General features: G+C 39.8%; 1 protein-coding gene across 5 annotated transcripts in view; it reads right to left on the bottom strand.

Annotated features, from left to right (window-relative positions):
* EPC2 (enhancer of polycomb homolog 2) overlaps nucleotides 1-22639 on the bottom strand; it is a 106459-nt gene extending 83820 nt beyond the window's left edge. For 2 of the 5 annotated variants that reach the window (XM_036420842.2, XM_036420841.2), the window contains exon 1: nucleotides 22201-22637. In XM_036420842.2, coding sequence (XP_036276735.1) covers nucleotides 22201-22353 — 153 coding nt within the window. In that variant the 5' untranslated portion in view covers nucleotides 22354-22637. Of the gene's footprint in view, nucleotides 1-22200 lie in introns of all 5 variants that reach the window. The other 3 variants (XM_036420838.2, XM_036420840.2, XM_045575684.1) reach the window with 3 other exon arrangements.
* Nucleotides 22640-23641: the final 1002 nt, after the last annotated feature.

The following is a 23641-nucleotide window of genomic DNA, read 5'->3' on the forward strand; positions in this document are numbered from 1 at the left end:
TGGAACATTGTCAAGGAGTACTAGAAGAAAAAACTGTCAACCTAAAATTCTGTATCCAGAATCTTTCAAAAGCAAGGCAAAAATAAGAAATCTGTTGTTCAACAATATGCACACAGTAAACAATACTGTAATGTGTATTTATAACTTGTTAAAAGGATAAATTCATGTTATCACACACAAAAAAGGCAAAGTAAAGATTTCTTTAGATATACAAAAGCTTAAAGAATTCCTCACCAGCAGACTGGCATTATAGGAAATGTCCTTTGGGAAAAAGAAAAATGATGCCAGATGGAAGTCTAAATATAAGACAAATTGATGAAAAGCAGGAGTAGTAACAACAAGAGTCAATACATACATCTCTTTATATTATTTTAAAGTATTTGAAAAATAAGTGGTTTAAGTAAAAATAATAAGAATGTATTATAGGGCTTATGTATATAAAACAATAATAAAAGGGCAGGGCAAGGAGAAGTGGAATTCACTACTATAAGGTTTTTACACTATGCATTAAGTGTAAAAGTGATATATCACTTGAATGTAGACTATGATAAAAATGTATATTATAATCCCCAAATCATAGGTTCTCAACTTTGGCACTACTGATATTCTGGGCATAAATTCTTTGTTGTGGCAGGTTGCCCTGTGCTCTCTAGATGTTTAAACAGCATCCCAAACCTGTATCCACAAGAAGTCAGGAGCATTCCCCAAGTTGTGAAAATAAAAAAATGTTTTCAAACATTACCAAGTGTTCTCTGGAAAATAAATCAGACCCCATTGAGAATCCCATTCCTAAAGCAACTAAAGAAACAAAACAAAGTTATTGCTAATGAACTAAAAACAGAGGTAAAATGGAATCATAAAAAATACTCAACTCAAAAGAAGGAAGAAGAGGAAAAAGGAACCAAGGACAGAAGAAACAAAGAGAAAACAGTAACAACAGAGTGTTACCTAACCATAAAAAAAAAATCATATCAAATCACAGTAAAACAGGAATAGAGGGGAACTTTCCTCAACTTGTACCCACTACTGTGCTTTAACATCAAACAAGAAGTTCTAGCAATGAGATAAAAAGAAATAAGAAGTATAAAGACAGGGAAAAGACAAAGTTGTCTTTGCGATGAAGTGACCACCTTTGTAGAAAATCTGAAACAAACTGACAAAAGACTCCTGGAACTATTATATCAAGGTTTTAGGATTTAAGGTTACTATACAAAAGTAAATCTCTTTCCTATATACCAACAATGAACAAGAATTTTAAATTTAAAAAAATACCATTTACATTAGCAACACCCAAAATGAAATATTTATGTATAAACCTAACAAAACATATATACCTATGAGGGAATATTATAAAACTAGAGGCCCAATTCATGAAGATTTGTGCAAGAGTGAGCCTTCCTTTCCCTGGCTGCTGGTACTGTCTTCGCTCCAGCTGGAGTCACCTTTCTGCCTTCCCACTCTGCCCAGAGAGGCTGGGACGGTGCAGAATGCCTGCACCATCGCCATGGTGACAAAGCAAGCTTCCTGCCCCTGGCCACTAGGCGCCTGTGTATGCAAATCAACCCACTATCTTTGTTGAGTTAATTTGCATACCAGCTCCTGATTGGCTGGCAGGCATGGTAAAGGTATGGTCAATTTGCATCTTTCTCTTTTCTTAGTGTAGATTCTAAAGAACAAAATCAAAGAAATAAATAATGAAGAGGTATTCTATATTCATGAATAGGAACACCAAAATTATCATAATGTCAGTTCTTTCCAACTTAATCTACAGGGTGGGGCAAAAGTAGGCTTACAGTTGTAAAGTACTGACTTTGGGTGATCACGATTTTTCAATACAGGTTCATTAATTCTAATAAATGTACCACTCTGGTAATAGAAAGGATATGCATGTATGTGTACAGGGGTATATGGGAAATCTGTCCCTTCCTCTGAATTTTACTGTCTAAAACTGCTCTAAAAATGTTTTATTTTAAAAAGTCATATTAAATGTAAAAGGTCTAAACAATTAAGAAACAGAAACTGCCAGACTGAATTTTTAAAAAGACCCAATTATAAACTACCAATAATAAATGGACTTTAACTATAAAGATATAAATAGGTTAAAAGTAAAAACAAAAAGATACATATATATAGATGTTAAGAGACTTTGTGTGACCACATTCACATCCAACATAGATTTCAAGTCAAAGAAAATCACAAGGGATTTAGAAGTTTATTTTGCACTGCTTAAAGGGAGACATAACAAACCTACCCAATTATGCACCTAACAACAGAGCTTCAAGATATGTAAAATAAAAGCTAGTGTAACTTTAAGGATAAACAGACATATCTACAATTATAGAGATTTTATTATAGAGACATATCTACAATTATTGAGATTTATCAATCCTCCTATATAATAAAGAGGTAATATGCAAATTGACCCTCACACCATAACGCTGCCCTGCCCAACCCCTCCCCTGATCAGCCTCTCCCACCCCAATTGAGGGTGAGGCAGCTAGCCAACACCCCCCCCCCCATAGTCCCTCACCTAGGTTGGCCACGCCCCCATACTTTTCTGGGTGGAGGTATCCCTGGCAGGCTGCAGGCATGGCCTTGGTCAGAGGCAAAGGTCCTAGCTGCCCTGGTCTAGTGAGCCCAGAAAACCTCAGCAGTGACAAAAGACCAAGACCGAGAGGAAAGGTCCCTGCCAGCAATTATGGCTCCAAGTGAAAGGAGGAGTCAGAGCATCTTGAACCTGCAACACTGAAATCTGCACACCAAGCCTTGGTGGCACCTGTGGTTGAAAGGGGGAGAGCAGGGAGATGAGGTGCGGAACTGGGAGGGGCCTAGAGTCTTAGGGAGCAGCCCATCTGCCGAGGTTGCTGTGACCTGTGTGCTGGGGCTTGGTCAAAGCCCCTGGTCAGCTCTGCAGTTTGCCTTCAAGGTGCAGCTAGCCCTGAACCGGCTGGCTTTCACTCAGAGAAGCAGCTGTCACTGACTCAGTTAAATAAGAGAAATCAAAGAGCCAAGAGTCAATATCCTCCCAGCCCCTTCCTATGCCCGGGTGAGGAGGGCTGGGATGGGGATATAGAAAACGGCTGCTGCTTTGCATTTTATAATGAAAAGTCTCCTGCTATGTAGAGAGGAGCTGATTCGTTTCCAGCAACACCGGGCGTGTTCCCTGCCCCAGACCTGAAGCCTGACGGCACCTAGCAAAGGTGTGTCTGCATAGCCATGTTGGTCTGGCTCCTGGAACATTGGGAGCATGTTTGAGCTGCATAGATTAAAAAAAAAAAAAAAAAAAAAAAAAAAAAAAAAAAAAAAAGCGAAGATTGAAAAACACCTCTTTGTACTCAAATGGCACTATAAATTGCAGATTATGGCATCTGATTTTGTCTCCTGTGTTGATTTGAGGCAGAGCACAAATAGGTTCATGGGAAAAGCAGAAAAAAACAAAGGGAAAGGGAGAGAATTCTGCAGTCCATAGCACTGAATGTTGTGTGGGGTTTTTTTTTTACTTTGTTATTTTTCCTTCAGTTCTTCAAGTCAGTATATGCCATTTAAACCACACTATGGTGTTAGGTAATGAGCTAGTGCTTCCTCTATTAAGAGCAAGCAGCAGTGCCTTTCATATGAGGCACATACAGTTAATCCACTCAAATGGAGCATACTGAGTGGAGAAAATGGATGTGTCATTGTATAAAAAACTTGGCATTATGATGCTATCTGGCTGAAGATCTTACTTATTTTGCAATTTAGAGAACTTAGACAAACCAGGCATTGAACATGAACGTGTATGCTTAAGTGCATGAATTTATTTTCATCTTTAACAACCCATCACCAGGAGGCACATTGATGGGTCCCACAGCACGGCTGGTCTGGGGTCTTGTGGTGCGGCAGGTCTGTGTGGCATGGGCCAGGGCCAGGGGACCTGAGGCTGGGCTCCCTGCCCCAACACCAGGATGTGAAGCTGTGTTCCCCTACCCTACAGGGCTTGATGGGGGTGGGGCCAGCCTGACACTTCTATTATAGAGAAAGAGCAAATAGCAATATTAAAATATTTCTTCTAATTAATTCCCTTTTAATATGCACTAATTTCATGCACTGGACTACCACGGTGTTTCCCCGAAAATGAGACATTCTCCGAAAATAAAACCTACTTACAGGTTTCCTTCTGAGTGAAATATAAGGCATGCCCCCGAAAATAAGGCCCCCCTAGGCTAAACATGAGAGATTTGGTCCACTGATTCTGAAAGAAATGGAGTCACAAGAAATTCACCAGGAAATTCAGGAATTGGATTGTTATGACATGTCATTGAATAAATGAGTAAATTCTTGATACTATAGGATTCACAGTTTGTCTGGTTTGTGTTGACAACTACCGTACTACCGTACCGTATAACAGGTAATAAATTTCCTTTATTTTCATTTAACAATAAATGTGTACAGTATTCTTCTTGATGGAAAAATAAGACATTCCCTGAAAATAAGACCTAGCGCATCTTTGGGAGCAAAATTAATATAAGACACTGTCTTATTTTCGGGGAAACAGGGTAGTAATAGGACAAATGAATACACAGAAAATCAGCAGAGATATAATGACTCTAACATAATATCTAACTTGACCTGCCTTTTACAGAATGCTATCTACCCATTAAAAGCAGCATACACCTTCTTTTTGTGTTGAAAGGGAACATTTAGCATGACAAAATATATTCTGAACTATACTACAAATTACAAAAAATTTGCAAGAATTCAAATCATACAAATTTCAGACTACAATGCAATCAAACTACAATGCAATCAAATTAGAAAATGATAAAGATTTCTATGAAATCACTAAATATTTGGAAACTAACATTATTCTAAGTAATCCCAAGAACAAAGACAAAATTAAAGGGGAAATTACAAAGTATCTCAAGCAGTACTTAGAATTTTATGGAAACAGAAAACAAAATCAATGAAACTGATAAACTTCTAGCCAGATCGGTGAAGAAAAAAAAGACAAACTACCAATGTCAGGAATAAGAAAGAAGAGAATATTATGAGCACTTTTGTACCAATATAAACTCATCAACTGGATGAAAAGAACAAATTCCTTGAAAGAAACAAAGCTCAATGAGGAAGAAATAGATAACCTGAATAACCTTATATCCATTAAAGAAATTTAACTTAGTTAAAAACCTTCATACAAAGAAACTTCAGGGACAGATACTTCATTGGTGAATTCTGCCAAATATGTGAGAGAAAATATTACCAACTCTAAAAACATTTTTCCAAAACACTGAAATAGAAGGAATACTTCCCAACTCATTCTAAGACACCAAAACCAGGAAAAGGTATTACAAGAAAGCTACAAATATTCTTTGTGAACACAGATGCAATCATTGTAAACAAAAACTTAGCAAATAGAACCCAACAATATAGTAGTAAAAGGATAGTGACAAAATTGAGTTTATTCCAGAAATGCAGCATTGGTTTACATTTTTAAAAAAATCAATGTAATTCATCATATTAATAAATCAAAGAGAATAAATCATCTCCATATGCAAAAATAAATTTACAAAACCCAGCTACCATTTCAAAAAAATTCTCAGAAAATTAAAAATAGGCATTTCCAAAGGGCACCAAAGAAAAGAACACAACTAAAGTCACACTTATGTGATATATTGAACACTTTTTTTCTAAAATTAGAAACAAGATAAGGATATCCACTGTTAAGAGTTATATTCAAAATTGTACTGAGGGTCATAGTCACTGTAATCACCAGAGAGGAAGGCAGGCAGAAAGACAGAAAGAGTGAGCGAGTGACTGGGAAAAGAAGAAGTAAAACTGCTTTATGCACAGACCAACACGACCTTCTCTATAAAGGAAACCTGATGCAATCTACAAAAACATAATAGAACCTTCTAAAACTAATGATGTTAGTAATATTGCAGGGTATAAGATCAATATACAAGTCAAATTTATTTTTATGCATGTTACAGACACAAGTTAATTTAAATTATAGATTACTCAAGACAGATTCCATTTCAATCCAAAGTGACTTCCAATACAACAATGTACTAGTTCCTTTTAGTATGTACTGAAACAACCTGCCTGATTTCCAACTTAGAGTTATATGAATCAGTTGCTATGTAACCCAGAGGTCTTAAACCATGACGGTTTTAACCAGCGAAGTCTTCATCTAGGTGAGAGCTCAGTCAGGCTTCTCAGATCCATCAAGATAATTTTAATTATGCAACCCATATTCCTAGTACCTAAAACACTAGAATCTTTTTTCAGTTAGCACATATGTTTTCAAACATCTCCATCTTTAATTACATGTGTTATTTCCTATCTAAGAATCCATGACAGATTTAACTTTTTAACCAACCATACCTTTCAGACTTTCAATTACATAGTTTGCACTCAAAGAGAGTTTAAGACTACCCAGTTCCTCCTTAGAAAGCCCAGGTAATCGGCAAAGCAATGGCTCTCAAACTTTCGTGTGCTTCAGAATCACTTATAGAGCTCATTTCAAAACACACTGCTGTGGCAAACCACCAGAAATTCTGATTCAGTAGTTTTATAACAAGTTCCAATCTACTATATACATAAGAGTAACGTGCAAACTGACTGAATAGCGGCACAATCAGTACAACCACTTGACCACTCTGACAACCTCTTGGTTCCTTTTCCTCCCCCCCACCCCAAACCGGTAGGCTCCGATTGCCCAATGGCAATCTTTGAAGGGAAAGTTACATTTGTTTCATTAACTTTGCTTCCCAAAGAGATACATCAGGTTTAGCTGAAAGTCAATGAAACAGAAACTAACTTTATTAAGCTTTGTTTTTTCTGAAAACTGTATTTAAGGGCATTTAACAATTAATAAGGTAAGTGCCCCTCTCTCTACATAAAAGCCTTCGCAACCGAACGACCAGTCACTATAATGTGCCCTGACCACCAGGGGACAGGCACTCAATGCACAGGATGGGGCTCTCCCCTGTCTGGATCCAGCTTGTGGGGATCAGGCTCCCTTCTGTCTGCCTCGGACCTGTGGGGATGGAACAGAAACCAGCTATCCGATATCCTGAGGAGTCGTGGACTGCGAGAGGGCACAGGCCAGGCTGAGGGACCCTAGTTTGCAATAAGTTCCTTTTAAAATCTAAGAATAGAATAAAGATTTTTCTCTTCTGAAAAACATGTTAAACTTTAAATAAGAATTGGGTCATCCATAGCCGTGGTTGGCAAACTGCAGCTCACAAGCCAAATGCGGCTCTTTGGCCCCTTGAGTGTGGCTCTTCCACAAAATACCATGGCCTGGGCAAGTCTATTTTGAAGTGACGTTGGAAGAAGTTTAAAAAATTTGGCTCTCAAAAGAAATTTCGATCGTTGTGCTGTTGATATTTTGCTCTGTTAACTAATGTGTTTGTTGACCACTGACCCATAGCTTCTCCACCTTTATTAATGACCTGTGGGAATGTAAAAAAGAAATGTGGGTGAGGGGGTTTTAATGGCCTGAACAACTGAAAAATATAAAAGTGAAAACAATCTTATTGGGTAGAAATATTTTACCACAAGCATTACTGTATAAATCTAAGAATACTTGACTTATAGATCAACTTTTGGAGAACTGAATTATAAGTTACATAACACTAACTAGTTTCACTTGATAAAGTAACAAATGTTTACTTTTAATCTAATTATTGGTTTTTTGAAACCTTGTTTTAATTTGAGAATTTCTTAATACTAATTAAGACCATGACCTTTAACATTAACACTAATTCAGGAAGGTGACAGTAATATCACTGTAGCTTGATTAAAATATTTTATGCAATAATGGAAATGAGCAGTAGAGAAAATTTAAAACAGTAGGCAAAATAAACTATTCATATTTGGCTTTAACAAGCATTATTTGATATTGTTAATTTATTAAATATCAAAATCATTTCTGAAATTACTTTGCATTCCTCAAATACTAAGAGTAGATAGATAACCCATACAGAAATTTTCAGAATACCTATATAAAGAAATAACCAAGAATTAGATCACTGGTTATGAGGGGGGGGGGAAAGAGAAATAACAAAAAAGGCAAATGGACCTATTCACCAGATAAATTACACAAAATTTTCAAGAAGAAAATGGGCATCACCTACACAAAAAGTTGTGCCAGGCTAGATAACTCTACGCTGAAGAAATGCTTGGAAAATAATTCCTCCTTAAACTGATGCCAGAATAATTAACGGCCTAGACTTCCCAGACATGAGTGGGAGTGAGGCTCTTGGGGCACTGTTAAAAGAAGTATTTTTAGGAGGCTCCAGGGGAAGATGGAATGTGGAAGTCTTCATTGGCGTGGAGTTATATTTTTCAGGTTGCAATGTTTTATTTCCCCCAAGCCAGTCCTGAAAGAGCAGCAGCTGGGTGTTCAATACAGTCAGAAACAAGGTTAGTGTCCAGAATTTCCATTCTATTATAGTTGTTTGTGGTTTAGTATTTAGCCCAGATTAAAGTCCATTAGTGTAGCGGTTGCCAACCTTTCAGACCTCATGGACCACCAGTGGCCTGAAGACCACTGGTTGGCGACCGCTGCATTAGTGCATACATGAAGTCCCACATGGCCATGAGCCATGTGGGCACAGCGCAGTCCCCCAAGAGGGCCAGTGCGTAAGAGCCAAGAGAAAAAGAGAAGGGGGGCGAACTCCCTTAGGAAGTTTATATATTTAGATTTTTGCCTGTTTGCAGTGGCTACTGACTTGGGGTTTTTAGGTGTGATTGCCTGGCAATTAGCCTCCCACATCACTCAGATCTTATTGGGCCTTTGTCTGGATCCTTTCCCCATCAATCAGTGGGAATACACTAACAGGGGTCCTCAAACTTTTTAAAGTGGGGGCCAGATCACGGTCCCTCAGAGAGCTGGAGGGCCGGACTATATGAACTACTAATTCCTACTGTAACACCTCGGCTGCGCTCACTGCCCAAAAAACCTGGCGGGCCGGATCAGACTCCTCTGCGGGCCACATGTGGCCCGAGGGGGCGTAGTTTGAAGACGCCTGCTAAGAGAATGTTAAATGCAGCTTTTTGGCAAAGTATGTAAATGATGCCTGTATCTTTTGGTCTCTCCTTTCACTCCTCTCCTGTTAAATAATAACCAGGCTATCACAACATTAGCAACACTAGTTGCTAATGGGCAGTAGGCAGAAAATTACCACAAGTAAATCACTATGAAGCAATCATTTGAAGGAGGGCAGAACACTCAGAATTTATCAATACTATGTCGGAATTTCTACAACAATACTGCATCTCCCAGCCCCATTTGAGAATGTCATACAAATGTATCAAAGCCCTAAGTGTGTTAAAGTGAAGGAGGCGGCGGAGGAGGAGGAAGGTGAAGAAGTAGAAGGGGAAGAAGAAGGAGGAGGAATAAGGAGGATGAAGAATAACAACAACAACAACAACTGGTCTAAACCAAAGCTTCTCAAATTCTAATGTTCATTTGAACCACCCAGGACCTTTCTAATTTTTTTAATTGCACATTTTGATTCATTAGGTGTAGGATGGGACCTAAAATTCAACAAATTTAAGGCGCTCCTCTTAGGTAATATATATTATATAAAGAATCTTTAAATAGAAACAGATGTTAAACAAGGTTATGTAAGCATAGATTGGTTGATGAAAATACACTGAGACCAACCCTAGCCGGTTTGGTTCAGTGGATAGAGGATTGATCTCCAGACTAAAGCATCCCAGTTCAATTCCAGTCAAGGACATGTACCTTGGTTGAAGGCTTGATCATGGGCCCTGGTTAATGTGTGTCTCTCACAACAATGTTTCTCTCTGTCTCTCACTCTCCTTTCCACTCTCTTTAAAAATCAATAGAAAAATATCCTCAAGTGAGGATTAACAAAACAAAACAAAGAAAAGAATGCGCGCGCACACACCACTTCCCAGAGGCTTACAGGAACCTAACCCTGTATTTCCTCTAGGAGCAATGGTTCAGTCATTCACTGTTCATGGCAACTCTATAAAATGTAACTACTTCTGTGAAATATAAAAATCCACCAAATATGTATGTGTGTATCAATGTGTACTTAATTTTGATTGTGTACACACACACACACACACACACACACACACACTGTCATAGCCAAAATAGGTTGAAAGCCAATGAATTAGAGCACAGAAATTCTTAATGAAGTGATAAAATGGCAAGGCAGTCAGGAAGGGATCATGGGCATGCATGCTAATCATCTTTTTCTACTTAAAAAGTCAAAATCAGCCATAAAGGTTAAATCAGTTGGTAAATCTAGGGTAAAGTCTAAATATGTACTTTAGAAAAGTATCGAGATTTTCTGACGTGAGAACCATGCTTCTCCCTCCTAACCTGGTGGCTCTCAAAGTGGTGTTGCTGGGCAAGCAAGATCAGATCAGCTGGAAACTTGTTAAAAGTGCAAACTCCTGGGCCCCATCCCAGAACTATAGTAAATCCAACACTCTGGGAATCACCAGTGATCAGTGTTTTAACAAGCCTTCAAGGTGATTCTGGTGCATGCCTAAGTTTGAGGATCCTGACCTAATCTTTTGTATTTCTTTCAGAGATATTTTGAAAGCCCTGATGTATTCTGCTAATATGGCTGAGGCTGTCTATAATAATAAAAGCGTAATATGCTATTCAGACTGGAGAACCAAATGACTTTCCAGACAACCTTCTAGAATCTAGATGAAGCCTAGGCTTCCAGGGCCGAGGCAAGTAGCTGTGGCTCAGAGGGCCAAGCCCCTCACATGAATTTTGTGTATCAGACCAACCACGAGTTTCAAATAAAACATTAGGGTATCTGCTATTGTTATGCTATTGAAGCACCTATAATATTTAGACAAGCTTCTTTCAAGTAGATTCTTTATGGAGATTGTCCCTGTGCTTTAAACCAAAACCAGTAAAAACTGCAAATTATTTGTATACTAATCAAGCAGCATGGTTTCTTTATTTAGGCCATCCTCCATAACACAAGTTTCTTGTCCTCAGAACTCTAAAACAGTGGTCGCCAACCGGTGGTCCATGGACCACTGGTGGTCTGTGAGGTCTGACAGGTTGATGACCGCTGTTTTAAAAGGTACTGTTCTTAACACCAGCATTCGTGTCCTAAAAGGTGAATCTGCACTAAATAACAAAAATTATAATCCTCTAACAACTTTCCTGGGCATCACACACTTCCTAATATGAAAAAATATCTATTAAAAAAAATAAACCCAACAACTTATGGCATTCTGGCACATGGACATAATTTTGAAACTAATTTGTAAAAACATACATTCTTATTCAAATAGGTCTCTTGTTGTCATGAATTTCCACAGTACCATTTTTATCTTAACGTAACACATTAAGCCTCATATGAAGTTATCCACGTGCAAGTCTTTTCTATGGGACTGGAAGCTGCTTGAAGACAGGTACCACATGTTTAAAGTACACAGCAGGTACTGTTCATTCCATCAGCAAATATTTAGTAAGCAGCCAGCATATCTCATTCACTGTACCAGATGACATATACAAAGGAAGTACAGACAGTCCCAGTGCTCATGGAGCCATTTATTCAATGAATAAACATCACAAACATTACTCTCAAAAGTTGAGAGTTGGTCTGTAAGGAAGATCCAGTTTACCAATGTGATGCATGTTCTTTCTGATCAAAGTTGCTATGTGATAAGGCCATATCTAATTGTTAAAAAAAAACTTGGAGACAAGTCACTTAATAGTTAATCTGAATAAATATATAAACAAAATAGTTAATCTGATTTTAATGTTTTATATATAGAAAAATAAATAAAAGTCTATACACAATATACAAAGCTTAGTGACAACCAAATTCCCACATGGGAATGACAGGTTAAGGTTTGATATCCAAATTCCAAACAATTTATCAGAAAGCTACAGTTTGCGAATTTCTCGGAGATTTTAGAGGGAAGAAATTTTAAAGTTATCCGATGTAAGACTGTAGATTAAGAAAATATAAGGTCACATATCACTCATAAAACAAATACAACTAGAGAAATATTTGTCTGAATAAAAAGCATGTGTTTAGAAACTTTCTAGGAGACACACTCACAGACACAGTTTCCTCTATAGAGTGTCTGGGGACATGGGGAAGACACTTTTTATGTATATTACTTTGTGTTATTAAATTTTTATATTTAAATAATGTGGAGCTATTGTATTTCAAAAGCTAAGAATGTTAAAATATCAGGGGGACCACTTTGTAAAGTATATGGGAATAAAATCTACAGCCTGGCTATGTATTTGGGAGAAGAAGGACACAGAATGGGATTGTCATTTGGGCCGTGGAAATTCTTCTGAGGAGTTCTAAACCACAGGCCCTAGATTCCCTAAAACATTCACTGAAGAATTCATGAACTTAAGTGAGAAAATAATCCTTTCTCTAATTTCACTAACTTGTTACATATTTAATATTTCCTTTTATTAACTAGAGGCCTGGTACATGAAAATTGTGCACTGGTGTGTGTGTGTGTGTATGTGAAGGGTATCCCTCAGCCCGGCCTGCACCCTTTTGCAATCAGGGACCCTCGCTCCTAAGCTCTCTGCCTACCTGATTGCCCCAACAATCTCTGCCTGGGCTCCCACTGCTGTGGCTCTGTTGAGAAGGATGTCTGGAATGATGTCCAGAAGGTCATTCAACTGTCTGGTCTGATTAGCATATTACTCTTTTATTATTATAGATTATTATTATAGATGTAATTAGACCTCAGTGGTACTAGTAATACTTTTGACTAGCAATATAAAAGAAGCCATAGATCTTTCAATTGTTATATTACAATGGTTGCACTAGTCAAAATACTGTTTATACTTATCACTACTTCAAATTTAATTAGACTCAAGTCTAGATCCAGTTCTTAATGTATTAAATACGTAAATTAAAAACTGTTTTAATATTGATAACTACATTTCAATATAATTGGTTTATTTTATGCATCCAAATATCATTCTGAAGAATTTCACCAGAAAAAGGAGTCCAAGTCACAAAACAGGTTAAGAAAACAGGTTAAGAAGGCTTGGATAATGGTTCTCAAATCAAGTGCAACAGCCCCCATCTGGAAACAGAAGGAGGAAACATTATGAGGTTATTGCAATTGCTATGCTATTAGAAATTAGTGTGCAGGATGCCGAAACCGGTTTGGCTCAGCGGTAGAGCGTCGATCTGCAGACTGAAAGGTCCCGGGTTCGATTCCGGTCAAGGGTATGTACATTGGTTGCGGGCATATCCCCGGTGGGGGGTGTGCAAGAGGCAGCTGGTCGATGTTTCTCTCTCATCGACGTTTCTAGCTTTCTATCTCTCTCCCTTCCTCTCTGTAAAAAATCAGTAAAAAATATTTTTTAAAAAAATTTAGTGGGCAGGAGACTGATTAATAAACTTTTTGATATGTCTGCCCTAAGCAATTAACTACTCACAAACATAAAAAAAAAAAGTCCCAGTCCAGAGAACAATCTCAAGAATCAAGTAAATGTCAAGACTATCCTCTTCAGTACCATGATTTTCAAAATTTCCAAACTTAAGTGTTCATCTGAGGCTTCACTGGTATATTAAAATGTATCACTTCACTTGCTTCTGCTCTCCAGCGTGTACCACCCACTGAACAGATTTTTACCACTAAAACCTATTTTCACCTATGAGCAACTAATCTCTCTAATCTGAAAAACAAATATAACTTCAATTATTCAAGACTAAATTATTACCCCAAGGATTCGCTAAAGATTTAGTTCTCTTGGCTATTAATTTTCAGTTTTTAATTTTTAAAATCAATTTGATTAACTGCTCTGCCAGAAAACAGAGATGGAAGGAGAGAAATAAAGTATAAATTTGCTAACGTCTATCAGATATAAAAATATATTTAATTGGCAGGATAAAAATGTGAAAGAAACTATACCACAATAACATATGGAAATACTGTGTACTTTATTCTTCCATATTATTATTTATAATTCTGTATAACTAAAAATTACCAGTAATAAATAATAGCAATTGCCTGTAGAAAGGACTAATTTAGGTCTTTACCAAAAAAAAAAAGTAATCTTTTAAGTTACCTTTTTTGGGATACTTCCCATTAAACAGATAAAGAAATGTTGTTTAATAAGATAAAGTTCTTTAACCTGCCCAGAGGGAAAGTGATAGAGACCAAAATTGGAACTTCACAATTTGGAAGTTCCAACAACTTCCTCAGATTAGCAGTACCAACTAAGAATTGCTTGCAGATTCCCCAACCAACCACTTTATCCTTTGCCCACCAAAAAAAGGGGGGTGCAATAAGAAAGCTGGAGGTAAAGATATGAGGATATGAGTTAGAGAGCAAGCAAATGGGCTGACTCTTCCACTCTGCATTCCTCAAACTGTATAGTAATACTAGCTGACAAGACAAAAAACAAACAAACAAACAAAAAACCTACAAGCAGATAGTATATGAAAATGGTGCTAAAAAAAAAACTGGAAGTGACTGCCATCTTCTAGTATAAATCCCAAAAGCAGCAGTACTACATGATGAGCAGGCAAATCTTAAGTTCTATTCCATTTAAGTGTAAATAATGCAAAAAAAAAAAAAAAAAAAAAAAGGAATCAAGGATCAGTCCTAAGGTAAGATCAAATAATCATGATCTTACCTTAGGACTGATACCTTCTGCTATCAACACTGTCTCCTTCATGGTTTATTCCTTCATAGTATCCTTTCTACCTCAGGCAGAGATTACAGTTTTTCTACCTCAACTGTACTTAAAATGAAGTAAAGATGCAGGGCTATATTTTTAGTAATACAATCCAACTCAATCCCAGAGGCCATGCCTAAATTACAAACTCACTTAAGTGCCTGGGTAGGTATCTGTGCTGAATAAAACAAAGACATACCTTCCTTAAAGTATTTGGTTTAATTGGGAAAACAGGTGTCTTTTCTCTCACTTGTGCTCTTATTCTCTCATGCATACATCTATAGCCATACATACACACATGAGATATTCGAAAATTATAATAAACTCAAGTAGTAGGGGTTAAAATTCAGAACATTTACAGCAACAAGAGTAGTAAAGATAGGAAAAGAAAATCTTATAAAAGCAAGGGAACTCATTATAACCAAAACTTACAGCGTGGACTGCCTACTGATCTCTAGAAAAAAATCAGTGTCTGATTATAGGTAAATGTAACTGATCCTCATTAAAAAAAAAAAAAAAGGATTCTAAACAAAATTGACAGCATATACAATAGTATTAAAAGTTAAACCCTGCCTATTAATATTTTCCTAATATCTAGTCTCTCATTTGTTAGTTCTAGGTAAACATGTTGATTCTCAGATGCAGTAATTTTTAGGTCACTCAGTCCAATTCTATTTTACAAATGAAAAAACTAAGAGCCAAAAAGATTAAATAACTTCTTTGAGGTCACACAAAATTCATTCCTTGCTACTTGGAAAATTAGTAAATGTGAATGAAGGGTTTGCTTTCTTTAAAGGGATTCTGCAGAATTCTTTTATAGTCTCTAATTCAAATTCCATCAAGAAATGTAATACATTAAAATTATTATAATCTCATTAAAACATCTTACAACCCTGGTTGATGTGGCTGTGGTTAGAGTGTCAGCCCATGCACCAAAGGGTCATGGGTTTGACTCCCAGACTAGGGCATGTACCAGAATTGTGGGTTTCTCCCCATGCCCCCCAAATTACCCCGCCCTCTCTCTCCCCTTCCTCTCTTCCACACACTCTGAAAAGCAATGGAAAAAATATCCAAACAAAAAAATAAAACACCTTACAAATTTAAGGTTTGTAAAAACACAAGTATACAAATTCACCTTGGGTCAAACCATGAATTTAAACAATTTACCTCAACAACTTTTGATTATGATGTTATATAACCACCAGAAGATCTCTCAGGGCAGCTCCTGGCTAAACCCATTTTCAGGAAGGAAGACTTTAACAGCACATGTATACTAACTCCCCGTCTCCCCCTTGACTGGTGGACTTAGAGGGAGACAGATACCTGATGCAGGCCAAACCAACAACACTTCATCTCAGGAATCTGGAATTTTGAACTTAAAAGAAATATAACACTGATGATAATAGCAGCTAATACTTATATGCTTACTGCAAGCCACGAACTGTCCCAAGCACACTACAATTCATCATCTCAATAGCTCCATTAGATTTCATAGATGAAATTAACCTGCCTGCTGACTCAAAACCCATACAGTCTGGCTCCAGAACGCATGTATTGTACTTAACCACTATCCTATATTCTCAATAGACTGGGAATCATTGGAATGACATCAATGTCACCATACCTGCCTTGTTCAGGCCTTCCCAAATCTTGACTGTTCACTTCTTTCTTGGGAGTCTGTGAAAGAACCTCCAAGAATGTTGGTTTCTGTTACTTGAAACCAACCTGCTGATCCCACCAAACATTTTTAGAGAATTGATACTGATGAAATCTAAACTTACATCACAGATAGATCATTCCTTTGAATTTTTAAAAAAGGAATGTGTTTAAAAAAAGAATTCACCACGAAGTTTCTTTCATAATATTCCCTGAGGCAAAACTTAGTACCTCCTCTATGCCTAGGAATAGTAAGTGATAGAACAGTAGAAACATAATGACAGTTGGATATCATCTGCTTCTCTACACACTCCTTTTACGGATGAGCAGTACAATGGTGAAGAAAAGAACTCAGGGTCACAAACCTACAGAGCCTGAGTTCAGATACCACCTCTATCATGTTCTAGTTGATACTTAATTTCTAAAACTTGGGTTCTTTTTCCGGAAAAGAAATAATAGCACCCACCCATCCAGCGTTATAATGAGCTCTAAACCATGTACTTAGTTTATGAAAGTGCCTGGCACATGCTCAACACACTCAGTAACACACACTCAATAAATGGTAGCTTAGACGGTAGTGATGAACCACCAGAGGCTCAGAAAAGGTAGGCAACTCTCCCAGATCATAAGGCCACTTAACAACAGAACGAAAACTTAGAAAACAGATTTCACGTTTCTACCTCAATTCTCTTTCTTCTGCACCATCCTACAAACTGCTGGGCCTAATATTCAAAATTCTGTATAATCTGGCATGATCCTACCCCTTTTTCAACCTAGTCTCCACTGCAACGATTTTATTCATTCAATCACCAGACATTTACTGAGTGACTTCCAGATTAAAGACATAGCAGGAAACAAAGAGAGGGAAAGAAGTAAAAGTCATCTGCATGTCGAAAAAAGGGAGAAAGATCAAAGAGAATGGCATGCTCAGAAATGACAAGACTGCAGACCCCCTCAAGTTTCTGTAAGCAGGAGAAGGATAGACAAGGATAGATTCAAAAACATATACACGCAAGAGCCATAGTCAGGTGGCTTGGTTGGATGAGGATAAAAAATATATATGACATCTAAGGATCTTCCATTAGTCTGTGTAACATCCATAGAACTAGTTTTAAGTGTTTCTGCACTAAATATTTGCTTCAACATACCCATACAAACAAACCTAAAAGTCCAAATTGTTAAATCCCTCTCTAAGGAGCCATCTCTATATATTCCAGTAACAGTTTTCTCTTACTCCTCTTTACAGCACCAACAATTAACTTTTTCTAATGCTCTTTTAATGTCTGTCAGGCTGACAAACTGGTAGTTTCTGCTAACTTTCCAAATACGTTTTTTACCTCAATGATTCATTTAAGTTCCCTGAAGTCAAGATCAGTATCAATATTCTTCTTTCAATCGTAACAGCACTTGAGCACACAGCCTTACACACATAGATATACAGAACCCTTTAAATAGTTTCCCAATCTCTTATTTAGGTAACACCTGTAACCTAGATGATACCTGGCTGTTATTTGCTTTTGTTAGGGGGGGGGGGAAAAAAACAACAAAAAACACAACACAAGCCAAGCCAAACAAAAAGAGCTTAATGTTTTTACAATGTCAGCTTACAAAACTTCATTTTATTCCCTCTTTGGAACCCCTCTATTATGAAACATGAAATATGTTAGTACCAAAAATAACTTTGAAATGGTAAAAAGATTGAATATATTTCTACTCCACCATTCAAAATATCACGTTAAGATGACAAAGATTAGATAACTAATATATAGGGGAGAAATACAATTTAACTCAGTCATGATCTTTTTCTTTGAAAATAAATGTAAACACATGCTTCATGTAGATTTTGGTTCATTCCAATATAAAGAGATCTTACACAAATCTATATACACCTATGAGAGGGGTAACTAACACAGATAAAGACTAATATTGCAACCATACCTATCTACAAAAAATTCTATATTTAAAGAGGCCTGACTCAAGAGGGAAAACAAATGAGTATGTAAGTGTACACAGTACACCAAAATAAGAAACCAAAAGGAATCCCTGGGAAATAACTTACCAAATTTTGCTAATGAATTACGCACAATGAGTTTAATAACACACACACACACACACACACACACACACAGTGTTTTATAAAAACCTAACTCTTGGTATAGAAAATGAGAAAGAAGCTCATTCAATACTCAGCAAAGATATAACAAACTTAAGTTATATGACAGTCACAGTTCCAGGAACTGAAATATATTAAGGAACAAAACATGCAAAGATCCCTGCCCTTTAGAGATTACATTCTACTAGGAGAAAATATAAGTAATAAAATAGGATAGTTTCCTACAAGTTTATTACATGGTTAGGATAACAAACACTCAGATAAACATAATGGCACCAACATTAGGGAAAAGCAAAGTTAACAGTCTTACAACAAAAAAAGAGAAACTTTGAAAAGCCAAGAGCAAAAGTCAGTGATGAAAAATTACACTTAATCAATTTAATATTTTAATCAAATCAATATAATTTAGTTCCCAAAATTATAAAAAGCACTTTCTTTACAAAAACTAAAATTAACTTAGTAATAGTTTGTAAGATAATTCGGGGTTCTGTAAGAAGTCAATATGAAGCACAGTGGTTATGAGAACAGGCTTTTGTGACATTAAAGGCAAGGATCTGAATTCTACCCCAGCCAGTTACTAGCAGTTAGACCCTTCAATTTCTTCATCTGTAAAATAGAAAAGACTTCAAAGGGCTGTTACAGGATTAAATAAAAACTAAAAACAACTGAAAATCCAACAGATGGATGGATGGGAGGGAGGGAGGGAAAGAATAAAGGAGGAAGAGATCAAGGAAGGAAGGAAAGAAGGAAGGGAGGGAGAAAATGAGGAAGGGAGGATGGGAGGAAGGAAATGAAACAGGGGTGGGCAAAAAGTAGGTTTACAGTCATGATTGTGCAAAACAGTTTATTCGTATGTTATTGTTTATTAACTATTCATTTGTATTACAACAGTAAACCTACTTTTGCCCACACCTGTATTACAGTATGTAAATTCAGTAATAAAAAGGAATGGCCTATTATATGCAACAAGGGTGAATCCTTAATGCATTATGCTGAGCAAAAGAAGCCAGACACAATAAAGTATGTATGGTTCCATTTATATGAAATTCTATAGAAGACAGAAATATTCTATAACGAGAGAAAGCAAATCAGTGGTTGCTCAGAATTACGGTGGAGAGGGACTAACTTGCAAAGAAGTATAAGGGAACTTTTGGGATATTTAAAATATTTTTATATCTTGATTGTGATGTTTCCATCAGAATACACATTTGTCATAATTCACTAAACTTTATGCTTTAAATGGCTACGTTTTATTGTATTTATATTATACCTATGCAAATTGGTTGTAAAAAAGACTAAGTAAAATAATAAGGCAAAGTTCTTGGTACAGTACCTGGTGAATAAGAAGTATTCAAAAAATGATAGATAACGTTAAAAACATCAACCTCCACTATACAAACTCATGGGGAGGTGGTAGAACCACTGATTACCTGATCTTTCAGGTTGTGTAGATTCTAAATTTAAATAGACATAAGTTTATACTATTTGACCTAGACCAAGCAATGACCAAGTAACTTGAAACCAAGTTACAGAAAGATGACAACTGGCTATCATTCATGAAAACACAAGTCTTCCGACTTACGTTAATTTTTAAAAGAAAAGGCGAAAACTAATATCCCATTTAAACATTCTGGAAAGCAAAAGACTTCAGAATGCAAATACTGTATAAATCTTAACTGTCAGGGTTTGTTTAGTTTTGCTTTAATTTTAAGAACCTCCACTTGTAACATTAAAGAGGCAGAAAGGACAGAACAGAGACAAGAAGTCCTGAGTTACAACTCTAGTTCTATTAGAATTTGGATTTCTTCTTGCCTCAAGTTGGGTAGATGACGCAGGCTTCTAAAAATAATCCAAAGTTAACATTAATAAACAAAATTGTGCTAGGGTTAATTAAGCACTTATTTTTCATATATCATTAAAATAAATAACTGCAAGTTTTTCCCCCTATTTTCAGACAAAATACCAAGACACATGTGGCAAACTAAGGACCTAAGCAGTAACTAAATATAATGCTGATCACTGTTAACAAACAGTAAAATATCTTCCACAGGCTAATTATTCATTCTAGTTTTTGATTCAAGTTTTTTCCAAACCAAAATAATAGGATCCAAGTAGTTACATACAATACAGGGAGGGGCAAAGGTTTACAGTTGTTAGTATGGAAAAAAATACAATAATAAATAATACAAGAATAAACTGTCTCACGTTCTCACAACTGTACTTTAAGGCTCAGAAGCCACCTTTCTTTTGGGGTCAAAACCCACAAAATAACATTAACAGAAACTTAAATTTGTGGAATCCAAAGTTGTGTTATTTAAAGTTCATTCAATTAATTCCGGTGCATACTATAACTTTCTTATTTTAATTATCTTTCCGGTGGAACAAAGAGCTAAGAAGTTTTATTCAAACAACCAAAAGACTTTTCACACTTTACTTAATTCTAAACTTTCAGCATAAATGCTGGGCTTTCATCTTCTTAAGAGAAGTTGAATGTTCGTCCTGATAGAGCGGCCGTATTCATTTTCTACTGAAAATAGTAAAATTTTTCAAGTAATCGACCACCACAGATTAAATCGCGGTAAGAAAGTAATGGCAGGGCAATATAATGAGGTCAGAACCGAGCAACCAATCAAAGGCTTTTAAAAGCATTTCCTGCAATACTGAAAGTCAAAGGAGAAAGCCAATCACAGAAACCTCGCGCCTTCCTCTGACAGTCCCAGAAGCAGGAGAGCCAATCCACGAACACCCGGGGTTGACAATAAGGCGGGACTGCAGGTTCATTGAAGAAATCCTTGAGGGTGCAGTTACTATAAACTTCGCGTGCAAGGAACACCGCTCCTCCGGTGTCATCAACACTGTCAAACCGGAGGAAATTCAACTGTTTGCAAAATGTAACCAACCCACCGGGGAGAAAAAACAAAAACAAAAAACCAGCATTTCAGCCTAAATGCGCTGCATTACCAAAAAATGCAACTGTCAGATTAGATGCACCAGGACGAGGTCAACTCCCTACAAGACTCCCCACCCCTCCGATGACAGTGCTCGGGGAGGCGGCCCCGGGACGGCACACACGGCCAGCGGCAGGCGGCTGCACCCCCCCCTCCCGCCCCGGTTCCTCCCGAGGCCGCGCACCGAGCGGGCGCCGTCCGAGCGCGGCCGGCGGAGCGAGCAGGTCCCCGCCTCTAACGCTGCACCCGCCGCCGGGCAGCCCGTCGCGGCCTCCGCCGCCTCGCCCCGCTGCACCCCCAAACGGGCCGGGGAAGGAACCAGGAAGCTGTTTGTTTTTGAAAGCGCTTTCCTCTCCTAAGTCATTTCCAAGATAAACCCAATGCAAAAGAAGAAAAAAAAAAAACTAAAAAAGTGAAAACCAACGCTTTCTCGGCCAAACGATCCCTCTCTCCCATGAGTTAACCCCAGTGTCGCCGGTAGGGAGGAAGAGGGGGTGGGGAAGGTAAACAGAGGCCCTACGCCAAGTGCGGCCAGAACCTCCCCTGCGCCATTCCCGGCCGCCGCTTACGCCGAGGCCCCCTTACGGCAGCGTAAGAGGCGCGGCGAGCTAATCACAACACTGGGACGCAACAACATGGCGGCCGCCGCGCCGGCCGAGAGGGCTTACGCTACTCCTCCGGCGTACAGCCTCCTGCGCTGGAGCGGCAGCGGCGCCCTCCAGCGAGCGTAAAGCGCGCTGTGAATGGCGAGGCCCGACTGACAAAGGGGAGGGGGGAGGAGGGAAGAGGGGGGGGGTAATAAACACTTGAGTCCCTACCGATTCCTCCTCCTTCTCCATCCCGGTGGGCATCTGGGGCACGGCCCGGTTGATGGAGACGCAGTCGTTGAGATCAGGCATGTCCTTGCCGCGGTAGATGGGCAGCGGTTTGGCGGCGTCCAGCGCCCGCGCTCGGAAGGAGAGTTTACTCATTGTCTCCCCGCCTCACAGGAACAGCCCGGGCGGCGGCGGCGGCGGCGGCGGCGGGGCGGGCGGGGAGGGGGGGAGGACTCCCGCCGCCTCCTCCACCGCCTTCCTCAGTGCAGCGCGGCCGGCCCGCTCCTCCTCCTCCTCCGCCGCACGGCCCCCGGCCACAGCATGGGCGCCCACCCGCCCGAAAACAGCCCCCCGCCGCCCGCGGCCGCTTCCAAACACTAGATCCGCCGCTCGCCCGCCCGGTCCGCTCCCTGCGCCATGGCCAACATGGCGGACATTACCACAGAGGCGGCGAGCGATCCCGGCAGCCCGCGCGAGAGCGCGCCCCCGCCGCGGGGACGCGCCCCGTCCGCCCTCCCTCCCTCCTGCCTCTGCCTTCCCCTCCCTCCCTCCCTCCCTCCCTCGCTCGCCCGCCTGCCCACCCACTCGCTCCGCGGCGCGGCCGGCCCGCGGGAGCGTGCTCCGCCTCGGGCGGGCGCCGGGGGAGCGGGGCGGCGGCCCTCCGCGCGCGGGGCGGCCCTCGGCGGCGGCGGCGGCGGCCCGCGCTCCCGCCGGCGGCAGGTGCCAGGTGCGCCGGGTCCCCGCGCCCGGACGGAGCGGGTGCGCCTCTGCCTCGCCTCTGCTGCCTCTGCTCGGCCGCCGCTCCCGCTCGCCAGGCGCCCGGGGGAAGGCACCGGGCAGAGCGCCGCCGAGCGCACGGAAAGGAGCGAGCGCGCCCGGGTCTGCGAGAGGGAAAGGAAGGTGACAGCCGGGGCTGTCACCCCGCCGCCCCGCCGGCGCTTGCACACTTGCTTCCATACTTATGTAACCACTGTTGGGACGTGCTACAATGTATCGCGCTCTTCCTGGAGGCTGTGTCCGTATAGACCTGTTCGGGGAATCCGGGAGCGCGGTCTGCAGGCGCCCCGAGCGCCGGCTCATTTGCAGCCTCCAGGTCGCCGGTCCCCGGGAGGAGCGAAAGGTCCTCCCCGGCTGCCCTGCCCGCGGGGCGCAGAGCTGCCAGCCCGCCGCCGCCGCTCAGACGCTGCTCCCGCAGCCCCGGCTTCCATCCCCGCAGCCCCTTCTCGAGTGCGGACCGGACCGAAAGCCCTCTCCGAGGTCAGGCGGCGTGGCTCGTCCTTACCTGGGCGGGGAGGATGGAGTGGCAGCTGCGAGGGTTCATACTTGCGGCTGCCAGATGCAACAAGTGCACTGGAGCTCGTCACCCAAACTGTTTATAGGGTTATGTAGTGGACGTATAGATATATTCCTCTGATTTCAAAAATGTTAGAGTCCTTTAGAATTA

This window comes from Pipistrellus kuhlii, unplaced genomic scaffold (assembly GCF_014108245.1).
Source record: "Pipistrellus kuhlii isolate mPipKuh1 unplaced genomic scaffold, mPipKuh1.p scaffold_m20_p_7, whole genome shotgun sequence".
Taxonomy (NCBI): Eukaryota; Metazoa; Chordata; class Mammalia; order Chiroptera; family Vespertilionidae; genus Pipistrellus; species Pipistrellus kuhlii.